Genomic DNA, 20,283 nt, shown 5'->3' with positions numbered 1-20,283 from the left:
CATTAAAATTAACAGGTTACGTTGACAGAAATGTAAATTTAAAAGATTTTCAATATGGAGATTTTCTATCCCTGGTTCTCTCCAAAAATTAAAGAGAGCGCACCATCTTGAGGAGCTATTTAACATGTTGACTGCCATGCCTTTTTTCCTAGTTTCATTCCATATGCCAATGGATTATTCCCGTCAACTACAATGAAACACTAATAACAATGTTGTATAATTTTAGATTGTTACTTCCGGGTTCTTCCCTGAAGTTCACATTCTTGCGACCACCGTCAAGGGTTTATGTGCAATACAATTTATTTAGTATGGTTAGATAGGTATGGATGTAAGCTCGCATGCTTTGCGCCCTAAGTGAAGTTGAACCCGGTCGGACTCGTGTCCCTGGGAGCGAACGTGTTATCCTGTTAATCATTATATACAGTATGGACATAGGTTGAGGGTGGGTGTGGTGCTTAAAATTTAAATGAGCAATTCAAAGTTTTGACAAATTTTTTGAGGTTTTTAATTATTTTACTTATTAAGTAAAAGATAAAAATAAAAATAAATAATAAGAAATGCAGAAAAAAAGGGCTATATTTTGCAGGTGAAAAACAGCACTGCGAGCAGCTCTATTAGAGATGGATACGTGTGCCAATTAATAAGATAACATTATTATTATTTGGATGCCTACATCATGAATATTTTGGTAAATTTAAATCACACCGTAAAAGTCTATCATGCCCATTAGATAATGCTGATAGCATCTGGGAGTCCACAATCACACGCCCCTCCCCACTCCCCTGCCCTCCCTGCAATATAGAGATCTCACTCAAAGACTATTTCATAAGTACTTATGTACCTTGAACTTTGTGCACTCTAAAATACTGGCCGTATTCGACTGGTCGTTATTCGTTAAACCATGCCCACCTTCACAGTGGTAAAATCCTACTTAACAAAGACGACCAGTCGAATAGAAAACTGGTAAATACTTGACAAAATAAAAAGGCTGCATGGTTACCGCGATACACGCTGCGTAATCAAGGCTGCTTCAGATTGTGGCAGTATGGGTTTTTCGTAAAAAAATGTTTTCATCCAGTTTTTGAATTCTGTTAGCCTACAATTATTTTTTGACTTCAATGTGGGTAAATATTATAATTTTTATTTTTTGAAATTTAATCTAAATTATATTAACGCAAATGTTGTTGCTAAACTGACCAATCGGCCATATTTTTGTGGGTCATGTGCATAACTTAACGCTGATTAACGAATTCTGGTTACGTTAATTTTCGTTGTCAATGAAGTCTATTTTACAAACCAGTCGAATGAAAATAATACTCAACTAAAATTTGTACTCAACGAAATGGACCAGTCGAATAGGCCCACTGTTACAGTAATATGTTTGGTACTTTTTGAAAATGTGCATTAGTAATAATTGAAGTTTATAATTTTATCATAAAGAATTGAATTGCAATGCACACTTCTATGTGCCACCACTATAGAAAACCCATTAAAAACTAAAACTGAAACTATGATTTGTACTTCATATTATTATAAATCGAACATTTCCTTGATAAAATTTATATTCCAATCTTGCGTCTACCATATCTGACTATGATGGTGAATTTCTTTGAGCACTGTTCTTCAATTATTTATTACAGAGACATTAAATATTATATTCTAAGATAGTTTATCTTTATTGTCATTATACCAAACAGTTATAAAATATTCAACCATATTAGAAGTTCATGTTAATCATAATAAAAAGGTATAATCAATTTTCTGTTGAGGCAAAAATTCATTTTAACCAATATTTATTACAGGCATGATTGAAATTCAAGAATGTATTGATTCCATATTTCTAGCAATTAATTTATTTTGAAGACACAGGCAAAATAGCATCCTTTGTTTATTGGCAAATTAGGAATTTCTTTCAACAATATTGGAAATTTGTCCATTGTTAAGTTTTTGCTGCACAATGCAGACATCGCCAAAGGTAATGTCAAGAATTGTATAATTTGCAGGAATTTTTGTTATTAATTTTTTAAAATTATATAGCACAAATCAATCAACAAATCAATCAAAAGCTTTATTCACGAAAAATATACATTTAAAGCTTGTTCACCAAAAAGAAATGACGGTGTTCTTCCACGAAGTCATGACATAAAAAACTGTACAAAAGATAAATAGACATTAAAAATAGGTTATACCGAAATATATACAATTACAAGGGTTTTTAAATAAAAAGAAAAAAATTTGAAAAACTTTAACCACCTAAAATTAGCATACTGCCTCTATGTGCTCCACACACCAAATCTAAAACAAAAGCTCTTGACAGTTGTGTGTATTTCTTTGTGAAAATGAGTACCGCGGTATACTCATTTTCACAAAGCATGTGCATCCCCTCTTGGAAAGAGGGATTCGAAATAATTGTCTCCATATCTTTGCTAATTAAATTAATCACCGTAATTTAGCTTACACTTATGAATTTAGGGAGCATTTGAAATGTGAAATAATCATTTCACTACCCGACAAACTCCGAACTTATTCATTCATTAGGCCTACATAATAGTTTCATATTGCTGTACTAGGCCTATATACTCCAACATCACTGGCGCATGGTAACAACCAACTGACTGCAGACCATTTCCGGTCACACATTACTCTCCATAACACAGCAACCCCTAGTTCCGTCACCTCTGGATATTAACAATGTAAATTGTGGTGGCAGCATCTCTAGGTCAGCCATTCCTATCCTGCCCTGGTGCAATCCTAGACCCTGTGTATAGGGAGTGGTAAAGCGGTTTAGTACATCATATATGTCAATGTCACTAATGATGTCACTGAGATGTTTCCAAATATTTTCTCTTAAAATCTCCAATAGCAACTATCATCTATAATAAAACAAGTTCCATTTAATTATGTAAGAAATTTTCTGTAAACTAAAGGACAGAAAGACTTATTAAAATGTATACCTTTCTTGCTAATTCTGTCTGTTTTAAGCTTAGTTTATAAAATAAACTTGAACAATAAAATTTTATATCCCAATTGCCTTGTGCAGTAGTGCACTTAGTAAAAAAAATTATGAATAATATCGCATTTATTTTTTTTACGACTACAATAAGTAACCGTATGTTTATTAAATTTTGGGGTTTTAAAGATTTTTCACAACAAAACATGTCTTCTAAACTACTGTTGAAATTACTGGCAGTAGTAAGGAGAGCAGTCCCCTTCCCAGTGTTGTATTTCATATGTTTGAATGGAAGTAGTATTTTGTGGAAACTTTGTCTTTGCTGTAAACAGTTTACATATGAAAATAAAACAAAATATGAAACTATAGCATGCATGTTGTAATTAATTTAGATAGAATCTAAAGTCTTAAAATTTGAGAAGACCCCAGAAAATTTCATTTTGAATATGATAGTTGATCTATACTTGGACAATAAATCATGTGTGTCATTTGTACATTTCAACTACAGAACCAATTCAAAGCTGTCTATCAAAAGTTTGAGAATGCCCCTTAATATAAAAGACCTTGTTTACAATAGTTCTTTAGAGGTTAAAGTTCTTCGGTATTATACAAGTGCGGTAGATTTTGACACACTAGAATCAGGATACTACAGCTGGTGGAATGGCTGGTGGTTAGAGTGCAGTGACATTACTAGGCCTCAGATTAATGTGACTCAATGGTAAGCATGATGCCACATTTAACACCAGGAAGGATGATGAAGAGAAGACGTAAGAAGCCAGAGGAAATCCAGCGTATTCCTATTAACCATGTCAAGGAATGGCAGGAACGTTTGGCACTAATGATGGAAGATGTGGTCGATGGTCACCCAGATGAGGGATCAGATTATGAAGGTGGGACAATCCTGAAAGAAATGTACTAAGTTTGTGAATCTCAATTGAAAGATTTTAATTGCTTTTATTCATAGCAAGTTTATCTTTAGGGACCAGGATATTTATTATTTTTACATATAAATGTTTCCGACCCCCTTCGATCTGTGTGTATAGTTTTTGTTGAACTGTTTGTTTTTATTTCGAATCCAAATACAAAATACAGAGAAATACAAAAAAGACTGGATTCAGGGTGACCCAATTAATCCAAAACAGATGGATTAGTTTCCATTGTGGTCCAGGAAAAAGCTGTATGAACTTTTTCTCCCTGAGACCTGCTGAGGCCCACCAAGGTGCAGTTTACAGTAACTTCCTTTGTTCCCCTTCCCGTCTGAGTTGTAATGATCAAGCAAAAATCATTTCTCTAGTCTCATAAAAATTTGACCTCAATTACGGTTGGAGATAAGTTCTACTTGGTTCTTCAATGTGTATTTACCTATGAAATTCAAATTGACATTACAGTATATTAAATTTACACTTTCCTTGACTCAGGTGTCACAGGGTGATGATAAAAGAGTGCAAGTACAAAAGTCCACCAAAGCTCCACATGTCAGTTGAGCACCTTTGAAGTTTTACCTATACTGCAGTATACATTGGTCATATAACTGGTCTCAATATATATTTACCATTTTGTCTGGGCCTTTTTTTTTAGGGGCCATTTTTCTGTGGCCATTTTTAAATACCATACACCCATTCATTCTTTGGGTTAACATTAACAATGATTATGTTCTGTATGTACAGTAAGGTAGGATTTCTAATCGTAATAAATTTATTTTAAAAATTAAATTTAATGAGGGATTTCTGGTAGATACTGTAGCTAGAATATTTGCTAGTTGTACTGTTAAATAGCCACTTTTAATTCATTTTGATAATTGTTTCCTCTTGGTTCTTCAGAAACAATGCATTTTTGTTGCAAGAGTCCTGTTACCATGGTTGCATACCTCCATAATAGCTACATTTAATAATTATGCTATATTTGTGTGTCCCAGCAACAGTACCTTGTTTGTCTACAGTACATGATTTATTAAAACACTATAGAGTTTATTAAATTATACACTAACTGTGTAAATCCCATACTAACAAATATATTTTATAATTTATCCAACCGTAATATCCTGATCATGATTCATTGAACATTCTCCATGATAAATATAAACAAAGAATGTAAAGGTAAACATTATTTAGCATAAGCTTTTTTGGACATTAAACGTATTCAATAAATTTGTCCATGACATTTTTGATCATAGTTTACTGTGTTTCTGCTCTGGATTTCAAGATTAGAGGTGCAGCATTTATCACACACAGGGCAGCTTACCATTCACTGCTCTTTGTCTTTTTACTCTATGGATTTGGCCAGGTATTGAATTTGTGTGAAATAGCATCCTGTTCTCTACAGAAAGCTTTGTACGATGGATTTAAAATTAGAAGGATTATATGTCAGTGAGGGTTGTTGTTTATCTCCCCACAAGTATATAACATAGTACGGTATTTAAATACTGTACTCGCTCGAATAAGCGCTCGGACGCTTAAAATATTTTTGGCTCTTTTTGAGGGGCGCTTATTCAAACAGGGCACTTACGCAAACGGGGCACTTATGCAAACAGGGAGGAAATTTATGCGGCGCATATGGAAATAGGTGAAAACTGAAGGGGTGCTTATGAGAAATTGGGGGAACTTTTTTTTAATCAAAGATATAAGATATAAGAATGGTCTTGTTGAAGAATATGTAATCGTCAAGAAAGTCTGGCTCATAAATGTTGAGAGTATTTACACAACAGCAGATGAAATTAGTGGTGACATGGTGGTGGTGGTAAGCGTGTTGGCCATCTACCAATTTAGATTAGCAGGATCATTGCAGGGTTTCATTCTTAAATACGTGAGTGATGAGGTCAGTTAATTTTTGTTGACTGAAAATGGCCATACATTATTTTAATATTTAGATAAAATGCTGTAGTTCTAAATCCAAGAAGGGTATCAATAAAACAAAAACAGCATTCTAAAGATGTATCAAAACTGAAAACCATGTTAGACTGACAGATGGATAGATGGACCGACCCACCGACAATGCTAAAATAGATGCGAATAGTTGATGCAGAAAATTAAGTTTGTGATGTACTGTATGATTGAACTTTTTTTAGGAATCGAGGGGCGATTATTCAAAATTCAGGGGCGTGTTTATTTAAACAGGGCGCTCAAGACAATATTCACGGTAGGAGGGACGCTTATTCAAGAGGGGCGCTTAATCAAACGGGGCGCTTATTCACACGAGTACGGTACTGTTTCTTTAAGAAATTAATTGAAGAACAGATTTGTTTCCAAATTGATATTATTTTATTAAAGGTTTGCTCCTGATTTCCAAATTTTGATGTGGTTGGTCAAATACAGAATTTCCACAGTAAATAGGATCTAATATAGTAAAATCCAAATATTAAGAATATTAAAAAACAACAGAAAGATAGTTTCTCTGTTAAAATAACATAATTTGAAAATTACACTGCGTAATCAGGCCCACTCACAACTATTGTTGCTCATTTAACAGAGGTACACTTAAAGTATGGAAGGCCATGCATTAACATTAACAGTTTAAAAAGGTGCATTACAAGAAAGCTAGGAAAATATGTAAAATCTTTAGTACAATTTGATAAGATGTCATTTACAGTTCAGGTAAAATTCGAAAGCTATAGTTGTTACGATATTTGTGGTGATGAAATTTTGTTCCTAATACGGCCAAATAAAATTAATGGCTAGTTTCACGTCCCCGCCCACATAAAATTTTGGAGCCTCATGAAAAATTTACTATTTGCTATTTTTCAAGAAACATTCATATTTCCATGGACAATAAACATTACTGTATTCTAGGTTGTCACTGGATATAGTAACTGTATGTCAATTGACCTTTGAAATTTTTAAATTTTATGTTGTACTTTTTCATCTTGGTAAATAATAATTACACAAAAATATTGATTTATAATTAATGGTGTGTTTCAGGTATAAGTGATAGTGGTACACCGAGTCGTCGTTCACCACATCCTGCAAGCATGAGACGCGACCATCATGACAGTTTCGCAAGTCACAGTCCTGGAACAAGTAAGTACAATATGTTTATTCGCTTCATAATAATATGATAGTAATGTAATGTCAAGGTCTTTATGCACTTCACCATCACTTGACATTGTTATTCAAATTATTGGATCAAACATCACTGTGGAACACATTCTCCCTTTAAAGTTGAAGTAATTTAGGCACTGGCATTCTATTTATTTATTACAAATTTGACATAATGCAATAAACATTGACCAGGTGTGTGACCAAATAACATGTTGGGCTAAAGCCCAACATACAGGCCGTCTCTAAACCTCAATGTCAATAAATAATAAAACATAAAATATATGTTGTGAAGTACAGGTCTCCCTCCAATTAAAGACTACTTTTGGAACAAGGGTTTCCATGGTCTTTAGTAGCTTTGTTCTCTAATTAGAATATTAAAGATAAAAATACATTGTTAATTAGGGACCAGAGAAAAGTGGTCTTTAATTGGAGGTGATCTTTAATAGAGGAGACCTGTATAAGCAAAAAACATTGAAAATACTGACAAAAAGTTTTTAAAAGATAAAAAATGTACCCCTGGATGAAGAAATTAAACACAAAAAAAGATCAGCTTGCTATTTGAACTCCACCATTTTTATTTGAAGCCTAGAGCTTTAAAACTGTGCCACATCCTTGCTCAAGCATACTGATATGTTATCTGAGGTGGATGCCGGATAAGGCGATACTGTAGGTGGTGCGTTGAGAGGCGACACCACCTCAGGGCCACCATGGTTGGGGCTGAGGTGAGAACATTTTGAGAATATGAACCTCTAGGTGCCTGGAAATTGCACTCTCATACCTTTAAAATCTTACCAGTATTACATATCAACAATACAATACAACAGTTATTTAGGGGGTGTGATTGCACCATCGGCATTCCCCCAGCATTCGCCTCAGGTTGTTGGGAAGATATTGATTTTGCTCGGTATACAACACTTGTGATTGCCTGTTACTATAGTAGTAGACTACCAATCTATGAAAATCTAAACTTTACTATAATAAGATATTCAGTACAGTTTACTACTGTTTATCATAATTTTGTTTATTTTGTTTAACAGAAAAACCTCTGAGTTAATTTGGCCTACAGGAAGCCTCCTTTCTCCTGAACCTGGTTGCGGGCTTAATAACTAATTAGTTTCAATATAATAGCTTCAATATTGTGGTCTATGTCTAGTCAGTCATTTAAACTAATTGATTCTGATCGGAGAATCAAGAGCATCAAAACCTATGCCCAGGCCTGTAACCGGGGAGGGGTCCGAACCCCCTTTCCACCAGTTTACTACTGTAGTTAGTATTTTATCATAATTTTGGTTATTAAAACAGAAACACTTCTGAGTTAAATTGGCCTTCAGGAAGCCTCCTTTGTCGTGAACCTGGTTACGGGCCAGATAACTAATTAGTATCAATACAATAGCTTCAGTATTGTGGTCTATGTCTAGTCAGTCGTTTAAACTAATTGATTCTAATCGGAGAATCAGGTGCATTAAAACATATGGAGTATTCCAAAACAGGAGCATTTTAATCTTCCCATGTAAAGTAAAATTGGTAATATGAATACTTTACAAAATGGAAAAATGTTGGGACATCTTGTGATTAAAAGTCACATGTTGTTTAATTAAGGAAGAGGAAGTTCAATAGAAATGGATTAAGTATAATGTTATGATACAGATTAAATCTTTCTGTATACTTGGGCATTGCCACTCTTGTTGATGTATAAGAATTGCGTTTGATTAATTTGTTGTGACGATACAGGAAGTTAAATAAAGGTAGAGCAAATTTGTTTAAAAAATTTTTCAATTTAACTGTTTGTAAAATGATCCACAAATTTGCTTCCTATAATTTAAACATGGACATGCAACGTCTCTCTCCCCCCACCCACACACATGCACCATACATACAGTACTTCACTGTTTTGGACACAGCAAACATATACAGTAGTACGTTTTTTGTTTCGACATTCTAATCCACTTTCATAAGTGTGTCTATTTTTAGACTTGCAAGGTAAGAGAGGTTCTATGGCTTGTTTTATTTAAACTGTAGTGTATTTTACACATGAGTTGTATGTCATTATCATAGGAAAATTAAGTAAGCATCAATACAAAATAAAAGCATACTGTGTTGTCTTTCTGTCTTATTTCATGAACTCAAGCTTTATGAGGTAGAGTAAATGATTGTAGATGTTTTAAAAACTTTTTTTACACTGCCAAGCCTTTGTTAATTCAGATAATATTCAGATACAGATACATTTCCTGTTTGATTTTAAAAATTAATCGTCTGATACAAATAATGATAATAATAATAATTAATAATGATAATTTATTCATTTATATTGTGCAAGTTCCCGTAAAATATGTTTAAATGCTCATTCATTACAATAAAATAGAAAAGAATTCAAATTTACAGTACTGTATAAAAGAGGAAGTTTAATTATGGGAATCTAAAATTCTGGTAAGCTAAAATTCAAAAAGCAATACAGTATTAAAAGTCAAACATATTGTATCACAATAAAAGTTAAATAATAAAATTCATATCAATTGGCATAAACCATTGTTATTCGAAAAGTTTCTTCTGGATTGCTTAATATTATTGTAGAACTGTTTTGATTGTTAGTAAGCCAAATACAATGGATGTTAATACTGCAAGCTTTCGTAGGTGTTATCAACATGACTTTTTTCACTTTCTTATACTGATGAAGTCTTTCTTTCTTAGCCTGATGAAATCTTGTTGATAACATCAGTGAAAGCTCACAGTAAATCTATTGTGTTTGATTTATTAACAATCAAAACAGTTCTACAATATTTGTTACTATAATATAAGAATAAACTTTATTTTATTTCCTAGTTGTTCTGGTGTACATATAAAAATAGACCTTAAAGCCCAATAAAAAAAATATTAGTTTATCACCCTTGCACGCATGTCTTCTATGATACTGGAGAAAAAAAACCAATTTTTTGAAAAAAAAAATTAATAATTTTTATTCTTTTAAAAAAAAATTTAATAGATATTATTTGTATTTAATATCTCAATCATGTTTTGCTTTGAATACCAATGCACCAGCAAAAGAGTGATATTTGGCTTTAGCAAAATAAAAGATTAAAAAAAAAGGCTTTCCTTCCCTCCCTTATAACTTTACCAGACAAGATAGGTGATAAACTAAGGGCCTGTTTCTACTGGAAAGAAATAATCGATGAAAAATTGCTTTTTCGAAAAATCGCTTTTATTTTCGCAGTAGAAACGGGACCAGTTTGAAAAAGCGAATAAAAAAAATTGATTAAAAACATGCAATGGATAGCGTGTTTGAACGGCAAATAACCGATTTTGGCTGTGCACCTCAACACAAAAAAGCGATTATCAGGTGAAATGTGACCTCCAGGTCAATCACTGCAAAGACTAAATCGTATTAGGCGCGAACTTTCAAAAAAATTTGTCCTCTTGTTCATGTCCTAGGCCTACAAGCTAAAAACGAACAACAAATTCATTTTGTATTTATTTTGTGGGGGGATATTGGGCCTAGGCCTCTCCGCTCTTTTCGGCCTATCATTGTCAACGTTTGGTCGCTCGTTCATTGTGCCAATGAGCACAGCTGAAAACATTTGTCTTCTCGGATCTTACTCCTCGTCATCATGACACAAATGAGAAAGATACTATCCTATACATTTAGGAAAACAACGTGTTTTATAAAGAAAATGGCGACGTAATTTCCGTCACGAAAACCGATTTTCGAAAAATCGAAAATGCAGTTGCATTGCAAGCAGGCTGTCTAGTACTCATTAAAAAAGTGGTTAAAAAAATCGATTATTTTGTGTTTCAGTAGAAACACACCCTAATAATATTTTTTATAGGGTCTAATGTATTTAGGGTAATGGTAATTTCATTTCTGTTTTTAAATTTTTGATGAATTTTAGAGATGAATTCATACACATCAACATCAAACTGATTGTGACAAAGTTTGAGATTCATTTGCGACAATGTTAGAAATATTTAAAAACGATCGATAAACAGCTACTTGGTGATTATTGTCAGACCAGTAGCTGTGGTGTGACTTAACCAGCAAGGTCAATTATTAAACCATCAGCTGTTGCTGCTAAAAACTACACCACAATAAACACTTTTTTTGCCCATGAACCCTCCCCATACTGTTAAGTACCTGCATGTTTTTAGCTAGCTTTCAACAATTGTTTAATTTAAATAATTAAAAAAAATGAATGCCAAAATTACCAGTATTTTTTTCCAGCTTTTTAAAACCCATTTATTAGGAAAAGGATTAGTTAATAATCATGCAGAATCGCATAGCAATCTTCTACTCTTACAGCATGAACCATGCTGTTATTGATTCCAAAATATTGATTACCTTTTGCTTATGTGGAGACCTATAAGAGGAAGCCATTGCCAAGACATGTGGAAAAAATCCATGTAGGTTAATTTTCTGATCAATATTGCGACATTGCCACAGGTCTAGTGTTAATTCCAGAAACAAACTAATTGTCACTGATACAGTAGTACACTAGGTGTGCAGTATGGAATTATAAAGTCTACGAAAAAAGTGAATTTAGAGTTTTTAAATTATATGAAAATTCTCCTACTGGTTTAAGAAATGGGAATAGGTAAGCATCTTTTATATGTATTTTTTACATGTACTTTTACAATACTTTATTCAACTCATACGTCGGCAAAGCGCGGCCCGCTGCCTAGCAGTGATTTTTTTGTGGTCCGTGAAAATCAATTAAAGACCCTATGTGTGCGGCCGCTAACCATCTTTGGCTAGGCGAAACTTTTTCAATACCTTATTTCACCAACATTTTTTTAAAGATCGTCAGAGGAGGGCGGAAAAAAAAAAACATTTAGTTTTCTTATTTAGCAAGTACTTTTGGCAAAAACATCCAGACGTAGAAAATAAGAATAAAATTTGATTGGTAAAAGCAAACATTATAATAATGGGATGGTTAAATACTTTAAATTTATATAATTAGGAAGAAATATAATATCCTATTTTTGGAGATTTCATGGAAGCATAATAAATATAAAGAAAAAATTTTATTTTTTTCTGAAATTTCCATTTTGTCATGGCAACGGGTACGCTAATTGGCCAAAAATGAGATGTTAATATTTATTCAAAATCGTCAGTATTGGCTGGCGGCGGGTTCGCTAAACATGGTATAAAAAGTCTCGCATTAGAAAAGAACTTTTTTACGGCCTGAACCTGATTATCTGTAATAATAAAATTAAGCATAAGTATAAAAGCAGTGTATGAAGATTTTGGAAGCTAACTGGAAACATCAATGTTTGGGTGCGGCCCTCAGTGTTGAGAAATAAGCATGTTCTAAATTGAAATACCCAAGTAAGTATACAGTACACTTAAACACATCACTCAGCAGGTAGAGTATCCAAACTTGTGTTTGAATCTTGATAGCGATAGTACATGCTTTAAAAAAAAAGGAAAAAAAAGACATTACTGTATTGGACAATTTAATGTAGTGGAGGTATTCCACTATCGAAGGTGTTATTTTGTAGTTTAGTATTACTGTAGGTAGAGTGCAGAATCTTGGCTTTATTCCTACTTTTCAATGACAATGTTACTTTTTTTTTTTCATAGTTATTGTTATTGTTTGAATGAACTGTACTAATTCATGGTCATAAGCATAAAAGCAATATTGTTTTAACTTTTAAAAAGACGGTTGGCTGTTAATAGCTAGGACAAATGTTGGAATAAAATTTGCTTGGTATAATTATTTGCATAATGCAATCTATGAACAAAGAATGATTGTATGTTGCATTATTTTGTTTTACTTTCTATACTGCAAAAAGTAATCTATCTATATGCTACCACATTGTGGCTGGCGTATAAAAGAATTATCAGTCTCTTCAATATAGTGACTTTTTGAGGTTGTCCCTAAATCTTTAGAGGCTCTGTATAGTCCAAGGTGAGTCATAATACTGGCGGGTGGAATCCTGTAAATTAAAAATCAAAACAAGTGAGTATTACATTTTTTTTATAGCATCATAGAAAAATAGGATATTCAGGTGAAGGCAACATACTGTATTCTAATAGTTCTAAAATGTATCCTTTTCTCCTTTTTATTCCCTAATCTTTTGTGTTCCTTTCCATAAATTTGCTTCTACAATATTGAATTCAAAGAGGTATTTCTTCCAGTTATGGGCTAATGTCACTTCCAGTGCACAAGTCAAATAGTCAAGGTGTGGCATCTTTATTTTAAACAATTTGTTATTAGTTTTGTTTTAAGTTCAATTTCTTTTTTTATTTTGGTTTTCTTTTATTCTTTTTACTTGTGAGCCACTTGTGATACCAGTGCTTCGTCACTGAAAGTGTAATCACACATAAGACAAAAATAAATAAAAAAATAAATATTCTCACTCCAGGTTAAAATTGTTCTTGACGATTGCCAAATAAATATTATTATTTATATTAAATCCCAACTTGTGCTTAGTAATGTTATTATGTAGTATTACTAAATTTGGCACTTTATGGTTTATTAATATTAACAGTTATTGCTGATGACTACACCTTGCAATCCTAGACGAGTGACTTTAAAATTATATCTCAATATACTGTAATAATTTTCAAGAAACACCAGATTTGCTTTGATCTGTCAACCATTCACCCTTGAACTTGCTAAATGCAGAACCTCCACTTTTTGAAATTTATTTGTTTTGTAGTTCAGCTTCTATTTGGAATACTTTGTTAGCTGATGTTTTCCAGTTCCCTTTCATCTTGCATGCCAACCATTTTCTTTTTAATAACTACACCCTAACCCCTATATCTTGAGTGGCCCTTGGCCATGTTTGGAGTGACTGAATTAAAAAAAAGAAAAATAAACATCAAACAGTGATTTTGGGTGGATACTGTATCTCTTCTAAAAGTGTGGCTGTATCATTTGCTGAACACTAACTTCATTAATGAATTGTGTTAATAATTAACACAAAGTGAAATCAATATTTAATGCCTGAAACATTTTAATGATTAATTTTAATTGCTTTAGCTGTTGTCTGTTCAATATTGTCAGTAACTAGTGAGGAAAGATGCATTGTAGGAAGATAAAAGGTACGTCAGGTAGGAAATAATGTTAGGAAATATGTCAGTATTATATCGGATAAGGAAAACTGTTTACGTTGGTATTATATCGGGTAAGAAAAACTGTTTGCGTGTATCGCGGTACAACTTGCAAAAGTCTAACAAGTTTGTTGCTGCATAAAGATTTAGGAATTTATTTTCCGTCACAACTACGCTAAAAAAAAACTCATTCCCATTCCTGTGTGCATGTTTTAAGTTAAGTGCAGACAAAGTTATGATTCAAGAGCTTTAAATGTCTTCAGGTATAAATTAAGAATGCACGCCATAGTACTGTAATAGTGTACACACGGCATATTTGAGCACTACATGGCATTCCGGATAATTCTCAAATAAATTGCACAGAAATACTTGTGACCAACTTTTTGATCAGTTTCGGTACTATTCAAATATTGTACTTCGTTACACCTTCACTAGAATTTATGTACGGTACTTCTCATATTCATGTTGGTCACAGAACCTGTATTCCAAATACTGCTTCAAGCTTGTCAACCATGTCTTTAACATGTACTATGAAATTGACTTTGGATCTGCTCATCTCTCCGGCTCATACCTAAAAAGTATGAAATTTGCTGTTCATTGTAAACCAACATCTGGTTCCGAGCATTGTTCTATAGTAGGCCAAGTAGTTTATAGAAAACTCAACTGAGGTGCCTAGCATTCTTCTTATCAGACCAGCTCAGCTCCACCAATTGGGGCTGGTTATCTCACTTCTATGCCTGAAAGTGGCATTCTTCAGATAGCTGTTTTTAGCTTAGAAAATGATTCTAATTACTACAGTATATTTAGTTTCCCTGATGGTGGTGTAGGGTGTCCCCGATGCCTGAGCCCCTTGACCAAGGCAGTTGTTGTATTGCCTTGCTAGCATGCTTACAGTAGACTGGATGAAGCATGTAATGAATCAAACATTAATTATTATTGCCTCTGGCTAAGCTCGCTTGCTTTCTACTCTTCTCAAAAAATTTTTTGGTTGGACATTTTGTGGATAATCCAGATAATTTAGTAAGTGCATGTAAATACTACAACAACACTGTAAAAGTGTGTACCTCACACACCCAAACATGTACCATACTCTTGTGCTTGAATGGAGCACACTCTTCTTGCATATCATGTGCATACCCATCTGGTAAAATTTACCAGGCACAAAATACATATTAACTAATTAAACTGGAATATTGACTCCCTATAGCTCACAACATTCTCTTTATTTCAATCTTCTATTATTTGTAGTATTGTCTGTTTCGCCTGTGTAAAGTTTAATAATAAAAAAATATAAAATGAATTACAGTATTCATACACACACTTACTAAATACTGTATACAGTTAACCTCTTTTACAACCCCTATAATATTATAACCTCAGCAATCTCTCCCATCCTTCACAAATGATTATCTCATCTGTAGCCTACAATTTCTCCGAATAATAGGGGGAATATTATAGTAATTATGTATGTGTGGAATGTGACTGAGGGTGATAAGAGGTTTGTTGATGTTTGGGGACTTGCAGATAATGTAGCAATTATGGGATTAGCTAATGTCAGATAAATGTCATCCTTAAGTGCATAAAGCCATTGTGTACTTAGCACATTATGCACTTAAAAGCATTGGCTTTGATTTAGACCAACATGTATCAGGCATTCTATTTATAATTGTAAACATACTGTAAATCATTATGTTCATTAGTATTAACTTTGGGTTATAAAAAAATTTCCCCAAAGTTTATAAAAAAATGGCTTAATGGCCTTGTGTACTGTATGTACCGATGTTCATGTAGGGACTACTGTAGTTCCAATCACAATCATCATCACGATCATCTCCATAATCATAATATCATTTATATTCATTATCATAGATCATCATCATGATTGTCATCATTATCATCACCATCATCATTAAATTGAGATGAGAATTGCCCATGTTTTTTGTCGAAATGGTACAGCATAAACATTTTAAAATGAACAACAAATCTCCAAAAATATACAAAATATAATAATATATACAATGACCAATGGGCATGTGATGTGAAAAATGATTAATGATTTAATGGTTTAACATCATGAGAGTAAGTGGGGGTGTTGATTTATACTCTCATGTATAACTGATCATTGTATACAGTACACCATGGTATTTCCAGTTAATAGATACATTATAGTGACAGTGATATCCTTATCCTGTTACCAGGACAACTGTTCCTGTTACCATGGATGCTGTTACTAGCCACACATACCTAAGTTTAGATATCTACCTACACATGACCTCCACCAGAATTAGAAAGGTCAACTGCTGTGGACAACATAGTGTCTACTGCACTCTGTGGGGGCAGTAGACACAAAAATTAAATGTTGGTAACAAAACAAGGATAATTTATACATTGATAAATATACAGCAGTATTTAAAATTGTTTCACGTTCATGTCTATGGTCTGGATATCATTATGCCATCTGCTATAATTTTTCACTAATTAGACAGCCGTTGGTATCTGGTTATACCAGCGAGCGTCGTCATGTGGTAGATATTCAATAGAGTGGTAGGAGTAGTGCCTATTTCTGTTGTGTGTGTCTATAGGGAAGATGTAGTGTGGATTGCTTCATGTAAAAGATTGCATCAAATTGTCACTCAGTTAGCATGTGTCTATGTCATGGGTAAGTTGTAATCTAAAGTCAGGCTTATCTTTACTGCGATGACCTTCTCCAACTCTCAGCAGGATTGTTTATCTGTTTTTCAAACAGCACATAAAAAGCGTGCCAGCTAAAAGCATTGCTATTTGAGGTAACTATATACAGAGAGCATGGCCATCAAGCCAACCAGTAGAATTTTACTGTTGTATATGAATAATATTTAAGAGGTTTTGAGTAGAGAAACTCGTAAAACAAGACATAAAGCATGGGAGGCTACTGTAGCATATGAATCAGCATGGAGAGAGCAACTACAGGGCAACGATAGTAATAAAAAGCATTAATGATAACATTAGAACAAATGTTACTCTGTTGTCAAGGCTGTTGAACCAGGATGTTGATATGTAAATGGATGAAATTAATCAGGATTTACATACTGCAAAATGAGTGTGTTCTGATTGTGTTTTGATTTTGAAGCTGTGCTCATCTCTGCCACCCCCTGTGTTGGGTCCTCTTGTTTTAATTGTTATCATTTGATTGGTTGACTTGGAATGCTTGAATGGTTTGGTCACTGTGCTTACCATTTCAAATGCTCGTGTTTGTATGATTCACATCCAATTGATCGTGCTTAGATTGTGACATTGATATGCTGCACTGTGGAGCCGTGTTTTCTTGCATACTAAATTGATCCATCTCTATTTATTTTCGAAACTATTTTGGTTTTGAATTTATTATTAGACATTTCTGGTCGATTTTTGACTTTCCGTTGTATTTGTATAAGTAATGATAGTGTATAGGACCTGGATATGTTTTATATTTAATAGCAATCCATACGGATTCCTATTTTGAAAAGCCTATTCATAGCCTATAACCTAGATATCAGTTTTATGCAAGATCACTTGGGATTATTCATCGGAGCCTGTACATCCGTACGGATACCTTTAGGAAAAGCGTTGATGTCTAAACTACAGTAACTACAATTAATGCATTGAATATTTGCAAATATACTCGGACACATTCGGTAGGTGAAAGAAGAATGATTAGCTACAGTACTGCAGATTGGTCATGTCTACGCATGATTAATTGGTTCGACACCCAATCACGCCGGTCAATTTAACACAAGGAGAATGCTTACGAATAAACTGGTTACCAATGACGGTATTTGAATTCATTTAAGTTGACACTTGATTCCCATCAGACGGGATGTTGCAGTTGCGATTTCTATCCAAGTTAATTATGATCGTAACAACTAAAGATCCATCTTGTTAGATACCAACAAGACTTCCTCTTCATATTTTTTCATTTGTGTTTCAATAGCTGATTTTGCATCAGTTTTAAAAACATCTAGTTAATGAAGATTTTTTTTTTATAATCAGCAAGCTTTTTACAAACACCTAACTGTTCGCACTTGTATCTTCTCAATTTACTGATGTCTTATCGTTAACTATCTGTTTAGCGTGAATTATGAAGTCATGGTTTATTGGATCTCATATCTGAAATTCTGTTTTGTACGAGACTTCTGATTTCAAATTAAGGATTTTGTCTTGGGATTTTCTTGGAAAATACGTTTTTGGTTATTATTGGAACATGTTTAAATCAGCGCATCAAAAGCTAGAAGGCACGCCACGAGGGCGATCAAAGAGTGTAGTTCCCACACTGAGCACGGGTAAGAATTTTAAAATGATATTTACTGAACCGTTTACCTATCTCATTCCCTGGTCTCTATGGAAGAGTCTAGTATTTATCCTTGATTATGTTCCAAGTACAAACTGTACAATAATTGGCAATTTAGTAGCATCAATTTGGTATGATCTCTTGCAGAGCAGTATGAATTACAAAATCGTTACCTTTCTGATGTATTTAATTTTATGTAAGCAATGTATTAATGCCTATATCTTTGCTTGATGATATGCCGTTCTGAGCAACTCGTTTTTATTTATGCTAAAATTTAGATCGGATTCATTCCGGAATGAATCTTTCACATTTATGCTACTGTACTGCTGCGAGCCAGTTTAAAACATGTCTTATTCCTGGACTGCGTTTATATTGAAAGTGTTTTCTTAATAACCTATAACATAAATTTTTTTAAAATTACATAATATTAATATTATTATCTCTATTACTATTTTTGTAAACCCTTTTTTATTTATATTTTGTTCTACCGCAGTATTTTCTTACTATATTTAATCACAGTAATCAAGTTCTTACTGATTTTGTTATTGTTGCACATATTTACGGTTGTGCCTCTGTTATAAAAGAGAAGCAATAAAGTAAGTTACTTACTTTCTTAAAGCAACAATCTATTTATGAAACTTAGATTATTAATTTCCTTAAAATTTTAATTAAACTATAAATAGATAAGGAAATAGAAACAATAATATGTTGATATCATCATGACTATATTTAGTCATGTCACATATTTTTGTCAAATATAATTTGATAGTCTGGGCAGGGTTTTAGAAAAAATTGTTTAAATCCTCAGGAGAATAAACTGCTGCAAATGAGATGGATGTCTTTATCTTGATTACTATTTTTGCCCTTGTGTAATAAATAGCCCTACTTTATGAAAACATTATTGAACAATCATCAGAAAACATGGTACCTTGTAAACTGTAATAAATTACTCAGCACATTTTGCCTTAATATAAGTGCATACTGTAATTACAGTGAAATGATGAATTCAAGGTCATATTTTAACCATCTTCTTTACTGTAGTATGTATTATTCCTAGAAGGAGTTTATTTATGTTCTAAAAGTATTTTTAATAACTAATATAATATTAAAATGAGCAACTTCCTTTAAAAGTGCTTTGTACCTGTAGTAAATCACCAGCTCATTTTGCCTAGATTAAAATGCATAATTATTGGTGATACCATGTGATACCAAATTCTTTCTAAAATTACAGTCACCAATTTTCAGTATTTTAACATTGCAGACAAATTCTTGGATATTTTTGTAATGATACTATTTTTGTTCTTGTATACTATATATGCATTTTAAAAAAATAGGAATTTTGATGAAACTACAGTGTATTTCAATGTATACATCAACATATTTTATCCATTTCTTTCCTAGAAAATACATCACCAGAAAAGTACATATTTACTATTAATATTTGCATTGCAGTAACAATGTGATTACGTAGGCTACATACCAACTTATCCACATGGGTCATGCTACTATTGAATGCTTCTGTACAGTAGGTCCAATGTATGCTATTAATGTGACAGAACAGATGCCAACCTCCTGTGAGATTAATAATAATAATAATACAAACTTTTATTTCATCCCGGTAAACAATTAATCAACTCAGTGGTGTTTTTCATCAATGCCATAACAGACATAATAATCAAACTTAACTAATGTTAAACAAAGATTAATATTAAACAGAAAATAGAAGGAAAATAAAACCAAATCAGAAAACAAAGATTAAAACATCAAAATACAAAATACGATAAATTGTAATACATAAAAATGTGCTAATCTAAGATAATAGGTTGAGTTGCTTATTAGGCTACTGATAGCCTTTAAAAAACAAAATATAGCTTAACCATTTAATTAAATTTAAGCATATCTATAAAAATATTTAAATGCCTTTTAATTTACATTTAATGTTAGA

General features: G+C 32.9%; 1 protein-coding gene across 7 annotated transcripts in view; it reads left to right on the top strand.

Moving 5' to 3' along the window:
* The window catches only part of LOC117100107 (oxysterol-binding protein-related protein 8-like), a 65,206-nt gene that overhangs the window by 14,165 nt on the left and 30,758 nt on the right, over positions 1–20,283 (top strand). For 4 of the 7 annotated variants that reach the window (XM_033239672.1, XM_033239675.1, XM_033239673.1 and 1 more), the window contains one exon: positions 6,865–6,963. In XM_033239672.1, coding sequence (XP_033095563.1) covers positions 6,865–6,963 — 99 coding nt within the window. Of the gene's footprint in view, positions 1–3,581; positions 3,841–6,864; positions 6,964–11,423; positions 11,568–16,929; positions 18,331–20,283 lie in introns of those variants that run through there. The other 3 variants (XM_033239671.1, XM_033239678.1, XM_033239674.1) reach the window with 3 other exon arrangements.

Source organism: Anneissia japonica, unplaced genomic scaffold, assembly GCF_011630105.1.
Source record: "Anneissia japonica isolate Jap-2015-1 unplaced genomic scaffold, ASM1163010v1 scaffold241_len727266_cov204, whole genome shotgun sequence".
NCBI lineage: Eukaryota > Metazoa > Echinodermata > Crinoidea > Comatulida > Comatulidae > Anneissia > Anneissia japonica.
The sequence above is the reverse complement of the archived record's forward strand: the minus strand, read 5'-3'. Positions and strand labels throughout refer to the sequence as shown.